This window comes from Myotis davidii, unplaced genomic scaffold, assembly GCF_000327345.1.
Source record: "Myotis davidii unplaced genomic scaffold, ASM32734v1 scaffold534, whole genome shotgun sequence".
Taxonomy (NCBI): Eukaryota; Metazoa; Chordata; class Mammalia; order Chiroptera; family Vespertilionidae; genus Myotis; species Myotis davidii.
This window is the reverse complement of record NW_006286678.1, coordinates 3,372,151-3,379,804: the sequence shown is the minus strand read 5'-3', so window position 1 is coordinate 3,379,804 and position 7,654 is coordinate 3,372,151. Positions and strand designations below refer to the sequence as shown.

Sequence of the window (7,654 nt, the reverse complement as noted above, 5' to 3'; positions counted from 1 at the left end):
GCGAATGTCAAAGCTTTTTCCTCCCTCCAGTGTGAGAGGACACCAGCCGTAAGCAGAATGCTTGCCATTGCTGTGATTATTATTATTGAAGTTGGGTGATGAGCACATGCGGATGCCTCATACTCTTCTTTCTATTCTGAGTGTGCTAAAATGTCATTTATTTTAAAAATGTAATCATGATATATCAAATCATTTCCCCTCAGTAATAATGGCCTCTAGCAAGTTGGAAGGTATTCTCAGAGATTTGGAAGTTAGTACATTTTTCACTTCCATAAGCTTGTTGCTAGTTGCTAGACTACTTAAGAGCTTATCCATTGCTACAGGTGTGTTAGATAATTCATCGGACCTTAAATAAAATGACTTTGAGCAAGTTGGGGTGGGGATTTTTTTGCAAAATACTGTGCTTTAATATTTAACGTTAATATTATAACCACCTCTCGGAGTTCAGTGTAACTTGGATTTCTTGAATTGGTTTTTTACGTTTTTCAAAGGTTACAAAAGTGGATGAAACCAGAGGGGTCAACCACGTTTATTTATTTACTCCTAAGAACTTCCCTGATCCTCACCGCAGCATTAACCGCCAGATTACAAACGCAGACTTGTGGAAGCATCAGAAGGACGTGTTTCTGAGTGCCCTCGCCAGTGACGCCGGCTCTCCCAACAGCAGAGGCGGGCACACCATCGCTGCGAGCAGCTCCGGGGAGAATATCAGAAAGAGCCTCGTGGAAGTCAGCAGAAAGCCCGTGGTGGATCACATCAGCTCTTTCTCCACGGAGCAGCTGCCGCCTCCTGTGCACTTGGCCAAGTCAGGGGAACACATGGATGTGTACGTGCCTGTGGCCTGCCACCCGGGCTACTTCGTCATCCAGCGGTGGCAAGAGATCCATAAGCTGGAGGTTCTGATGGAGGAGATGATCCTGTACTACAGTGTGTCTGAGGAGCGCCGCGTGGCCGTGGAGAAAGACCAAGTGTACGCCGCCAAAGTGGAAAATAAGTAGGTCCCTGGACAAAGCGTTTTATTCTGTTTCTAAGAGAAATGTGTAGAGTGATAACAAGAGTCCTTAATCCCTGCAGGGGGGTTTTGAACAGCATGACTGGGAGTTTCCAATGTGAAATGAGACTAATGAATTATGCAATTTTCTAATATTTAAAATGACATCATTTATCTAAAAATCTAGTGATCATATTCCTATTAAAACCTAACCATATCTGAAGTGAGGGTTTAAATGTTTTTTTCTACTTTTCTATTAGAAAATATATTTGTTTATTCAGAAAATATTTTTATTTAATAACCTTTTAATTTTTAAAAAAACATTTATTGTAGAAAATTTTAAAAATACAACAAAGTATACAAAATGAAAATTAGTCAACCAGACACTACTTATGCATTTCTTCAATTACTTATGGAATTCTTCTAGTTTTTACTCTACATACTTATACAGTTGGATTATTATTATGTATCATTTTGTATTTACTCTTTTACCTGACAATCCTGTGAACAGTTTTTCATGTAATAAAATTTCTTCATAAACATTTTTAATGGCTGAGTAAATAGTCCATCATACAGAGAAATCATAATTTATCATTCTCTTTTGTTATGTAGGTTTTTTTCTCCCACATTTTTCACTCTTAAAAGTGAAAAGTATAGTAACTCATTCTGAAAAGCATTCAACTAACATGTTGCAAGTTTCTTATCTTCCAAAAAGCATTTTTACTGTGTCAAGTTATTGATAACAATAAGCATAAATATGTTTAATTTAGAACAATGGAAACAATGTTGGTATAAATTTGCCTCAGAATTCTTTGCAGGATAATTTAATCACAGTTAAAATCAAATCACTGTTACCGGTTATCTGAGGGGCAGATTAATGATACTTAGTGGGGGGTTCTACTTGGAGGCAAGGGTTGTGTGGAGGAGACCTGTAGTATGGGACCTTAAACTCCGATCCCCTCACCCCGTGTGCCCAACAGCTCTACCGCAGCACTCTTGGGCTTCAACCAATTAATCTGTCCCCCAGATAAGCAAGGGGTGTCTTATAGATAAGAGCAGATGCCCTGATTTTTTTACTTTATGAACTGAAACAATGTAAATGTTTAGAGTTTCTATCTTGCTTACAACCCAGGACTATTTAATACACCTTGTTTCCAAGTAAGGTAAGTTAAGAAGTAGGAATTTTGGATGCATTTTTTTTTTATTACAGTGGTTTCCAAATCTATCTCGGCTAAGAATAACCTGGAGAACCCATTAACAATGGAGATTCTCCTTCTTCACTCCAGACACCCTGAATCAGAATTGCTGGGGGTGGAACCCCACAATCCGTGTTTTTAACAGATTCTCCAGGAGATTCACAAGCAGCCTTGCACTGAAATTGGAAATCTAGCCTTTACTTAAGCTATTAGTTTTGAAAGTTGGAAGCTGAGTAAAAGTTCAACACTTAAGTTCTCTGATGGCTCTCTCCTCACTTCTCTGCACCTCTTACTTATAGACTAACAGCACAGATACCACCATTTGCCCTGTACAATTTGAAGACATTGCTATTGGCTGAAACCAAATGTTTTAATCTCCTTTTGCACTTAAATAAATTAGCAGCATGCACCAAGCTGGCATTTCCATATATGAAAAGTTCTCTTTAATTTTCTCTGAAGTTCTTATATTTACACAGCTTATCTTCATTTTAATAATAATTATAATGGCTACCATTTGCAGAGTGCCTAAAAGGTCAAGTACATAAAGTGCTAAGTGCTTTGTATATATTATTCCTGCAAGTGAATTAAAATTAAATATTACCCATGAGATAACAGGCTCCGAGAATAAACAAAGAGCCCAGGGTAACGCAACTGGAAAATGGCCCAGCTCAGGTGGGACTCCAGCTCAGCAGTCTGGCCCGCAAAGCTCTGAGGTACTTATTATGGCACCTTTTTGTGTCCCTGTTGTCTCTGCAGCTCATGGATTTTTGCGTGCTGCGCTTTGGCCTAACCTGAAGGCTTATGGACTTTCCCCCAGCAGTGCCCCATCAGTGTTGAAGAAGCCTTTCTGTAGCCTTCTTACTGCAGTTCACCCGTACGGCACCTGCGTAGGTTTCCTGTGCCCATTTCCCACGAGGTGCACGCTGCTAGGGAATGGGTCCAGCCTGGCCCCGCCCAGCAGTGCTGCAGTGAGGTGCTTGCTGTTCATGGGGCTCGTACTTGATACACGTGTTTCAGAGCTTGCCCAGGTCTGCCCCCTGAGGCAGGCCCCGACGCCCACCGTGCAGGAGCAGAGACTTGCCTTTCAGACATTATGAACCACCATCCTCCCCTCAGTGTAATCATCTGAGCAAGACTCTAGGACTTTAACATGGTCCTTCATTCCTGAACTTGGAGGTCTAGGTTTTTCTCCTTTTAATGAGAAAAGGCCCAGAGGGGAAAAGTATATTTGTGTAAATTTCTGGCACCTTGAACACTGGATCTTCCCCCATATTCTCCTACCCTTTCCAAGCTCTTTAAGCAATAGGTTAGATTTCTTTGTTTTGTTTCTCAATGCATTTACTTGGCATAATTAAAATTGTCAACTTTACATTATTTTTTGTAATCTCTTCCCCACCTCCCTTCCTAGTCTGACTTTCTCTTCCATCCCTCCCCACGTCCCACCTCCCCGCTCCACTGTAGTGTTTGCTCCATCCAACACACCATGCCCTGTGGTGTCCCCTGTGCTTTTCTTCTCTTGCGTGTCTTCAGCCTGGCCTGGTCCTGCTTGCCTCCCTCTTCCCGTCTTCCACACGTGTGCCTTGCTCCCAACGTGTGGCCATCCTTGTCTCCCCGACAGAATGAAGGGATCTACCAGCCTTGTCCTGATCGCCCTCCATGGCATTTGTTTCATTCTGCTCAGTGGTGTCAGTAGATTGTCTCATTCTCCTTTAGCTTCATGAGGCCTGAGAAAGGTTGTTGGAGTGAGAGAATTCCACCAAACGAGCCAGCGATAAAGCCGAGAATAGGAACCTTTGGAAAAAGAAGAAGCAATCTCTTTAAAAACATCTATGATAGTATAGTTCTATATTTTGATTATCATCATTCATATTTTTCTTTTTATTATAAAATGTTATCCTTAACTAAAGCAGGTGTTGATTTTGTATGTTTCTTCTTCCTTTTCAATCCTTTGCACACCTAGGTGGCACAGGGTGCTATTAAAGGGAATCCTGACCAATGGACTGGTGTCCGTGTACGAGCTGGACTATGGCAAGCACGAGTTAGTCAACATCAGGAAAGTACAGCCCCTAGTGGACATGTTCCGAAAGCTGCCATTCCAAGCAGTCACGGCTCAACTAGCAGGTAATTTCTGTGGAATTTGAACTCATTCCCCAACATTGTTTATATTGTCATTTTGTCCTGAGTACAGAGTCATTGGCCTATTGAGGTAACTTTTTTTTTTAGCCCAAACAACTTCCTGACCATAATGGAAATAGTTTTTAATGATCCCTCACAGTCATGCCTTCCAACTACACCTGCTATTTCTGTTTTTCCACATTCCTTTCTGTCGCTGGTTTCATGTATGAGTTTATTTCTAAAGCTATAATCTTAGTGCAGGTATAATATTACAATCTGCTTTTTTCACTTAGCATTTCCCCCCTAATTTTGGGGCGGCTGTTTGATGGTCTTAATAATGATTTTAATAGCTGCAAAATATTCTGTTTGATCATTATTTCCCTATTGTCAGATGTTTAGGTTCTTTATACTTTTATTGTAGCATTAAGAAAAAACCAGCGACGTCCTGGCCAGTGTTTAGGGTGTTAGCCCACGCACCATTGGGTTACAGGTTTGATTCCCTGTCAAGAGCATGTACCTGGATTACAGGCTCGATCCCCGGCCCTGGTGGGGTCTTATGCAGGAGGCAACCAATGGATGTGTCTCTTTCACATTGATGTCTCTCTCTCTCTTTCTTTCTCTCTCCCTCCCTTCCTCCCCTTCCTCTTTCCCATCTACTCTCTCTAAAAATCAATGGAAAAAATATCCTCAGGTGAGGACTAACAAAACAAAAAAAAAGTCATGGGGATTTAGAAATGCATGGGACTTAAATTTCATCTGATTCAACCAGTTTATTTTATAAGTAAACCAAGGCCTGGGAAATAAACTGATTTGCCCAAAATCAGACCACTTGATAGAGGAAGAGCTGGAAATAGTAACTGAGTCTCCAGATGTTCAATCCGGTGCTTTTGCCCTAATTTTGTGTATAATAAAATTTTGAAAAATTAGTATATTAATGCTTTTTTACTATGTCTCATTCATCAGGAAAAAAATCTATAAGAGAAATGTTATTGGTATCATTGATATTTTATTCCCTCTATTTGTGTCTATTATCAGTTTTAAATCTGCATGTACTTTATATAGGGAAATGTGCAGTAGTTATTATAACTTCATTTTATAACACGGCATTAAACCTCAAATAAAGCTGTGTCTGTAGAAAGGTCTACAGAAGTCACCCATTTAGAATAGAAAACTATAAGCTGGACTGCTTCAAGATGGTTCTGCAACTGTTTTTGAGCTAGGCAAGTCCAGCCTGGGATGTTTAAGCGACTCTGGAATTGACTAAGTAGTTTTCCATTGTAGTGGGGCAGGGAATGGCTCATTTAACCCCTCACTGCTCTGCTCTTTCTCCTAGGAGTGAAGTGCAACCAGTGGTCTGAGGAGGCTTCCATGGTGTTCCGGAATCACGTGGAGAAGAGACCTCTGGTGGCACTGGTGCAGACGGTGATAGAAGGCGCTTACCCGTGGGACCAGAAAGCGGTGGTCTATTTAGTGGACACGTCCCTGCCAGACACGGATATCTGGATTCATGATTACATGTCAGAATATTTGGTAGAGCTTTCAAAAATTAATTAACCACTGCTCTGAGACCTCCACAACTAATTCAGATTTTCTAGCAATAACAAAATGTAGTAGGTTTAAAAAAATCTTCTCTCTGCTACATGGCTCTGACTGCTGTGGGGATTGAAAAGAATATGTTATGTTTGGTGAAAACTATTTAATAAGTAGTATTTAACAGAGTTGAATTTTCAAAAAAAATTGCACTTGAGTTATTACTATAATATTAGATTAAAATGTTTATCAATATAAAAACTGACTACCTCCTAATTTCTAGGCTTTATGATCTTAAAATGAAGCGTTTCCCTTTCTATTCATGTTGGCTTCCTTGCAGTGCTGGGTTCTTCTCCAGTTAGACTGAGAATTTTGTGACCTAACTCTACCCTGGTGTCCCAGAGTCCCCAGACCCTGTAAAGACGATCCTGAGTCTTTAGCACACCAGCATTGCTCGTGGTGCTGCAGGAGGGGCAGCCAGGCTCACCAGTATGCCCCTCCCCCCAGTCTTGAGTGGCTTCTCATTGCCCAGGGCTGTGGTCAGCCCCTTGAGTGTGGCTCTTCCTAAGCCTTAGGACAGTGATGGCGAACCTATGACAGAGGTGACACGCGAACTCATTTTTTTGGTTGATTTTTCTTTGTTAAATGGCATTTAAATATATAAAATAAATATCAAAAATATAAGTCTTTGATTTACTATGGTTGCAAATATCAAAAAATTTCTATATGTGACACGGCACCAGAGTTAAGTTGGGGTTTTTCAAAATGCTGACACGCCGAGCTCAAAAGGTTCGCCATCACTGCCTTAGGAGTACCCTAATGAAGTTAATAACAATGTACCTACCTATATAGTTTAAGTTTAAAAAATTTCGCTCTCAAAAGAAATTTCAATCGTTGTACTGTTGATTTTTGGCTCTATTGACTAATGAGTTTGCCAACCACTGGCAGGAAGTCCAGACTGAAGACCCAAGCCTTCTACCATCTCCCTACCGAACCTTATTGTCCACCATTCCCCATGCCAGTCACACTGGACCTTTATATGGTCCCCGAACCCCATGCATGTTCATCCAGGGTTACTGGTATTCTCAAGCAGTGATGTGCAGGTAAATGTTTGACGACTAGTTCTATTGGGTGTGGTTGGTGAACCTTGATCTGCAAAGTTTGATGACTCCTTTGTTGTAAATATTCCATCCGTTGTTCAGTTCCAGCTGACAGTGTGACATCACTGAGTGTGGAGTTGGTGGGAGATACACCCAAGCGGCTCTTGCAGCCGGTGCAGTGGACTCCAGCGCACCACTGTCTGTATCCTCCACAGCACACAGAATGCTATCTTCCCGCATCAGGCACATGTAATGGGTGTGCTTGCTAAGGAGTAGGCAGGATGGATTGACAGAGGGACAGGTTAGAGGCCTTAGCAGTGGCCTAAAGATGAGGAGGGGAGGCCCTGGCTAAAGTGGAGCAATGGGACTAAAGAAAAAATATTAAAGCCTTTTTGAAGTTCTTGGTTAGAATGACTAGTACTGACATCTTGAATATAGAAGATACGGAAAAGGAGGTGTCAAAGAGTGATGCCGGGAAAGAAAGGGGGAAAAAAAAAGTTTTGACAAGTCTTAATGTCTGAGAGGCTAGGATGGTGACCATTACTCAGTGTGACGGGGAAGCTTAAAATTTTGGTTTTGAACATACTGAGTTTAAGCTAATAGGCCTCTGGGTAAAGATATGCACAAACTATTGAAGATATGGAGTGGATTTCAGGGAGAACACCAGGCTGAAGGTAAAACACTTGAAGTCATTTGCTTATTTTTTGTGTGAAAATCTAGGG

At 41.2% G+C, this 7,654-nt stretch overlaps 1 protein-coding gene across 1 annotated transcript in view; it reads left to right on the top strand.

Annotated features, from left to right (window-relative positions):
- Positions 1 to 6,093, top strand: part of TDRD7 (tudor domain containing 7) — a 47,006-nt gene extending 40,913 nt beyond the window's left edge. Inside the window, exons 14-16 of the mRNA XM_006758452.2 lie at positions 492 to 994; positions 4,148 to 4,308; positions 5,636 to 6,093. Of these exons, the coding sequence (XP_006758515.1) occupies positions 492 to 994; positions 4,148 to 4,308; positions 5,636 to 5,856 (885 nt within the window). The 3' untranslated portion in view covers positions 5,857 to 6,093. The remainder of the gene's footprint in view (positions 1 to 491; positions 995 to 4,147; positions 4,309 to 5,635) is intronic.
- The last annotated feature ends 1,561 nt before the right edge of the window (positions 6,094 to 7,654 follow it).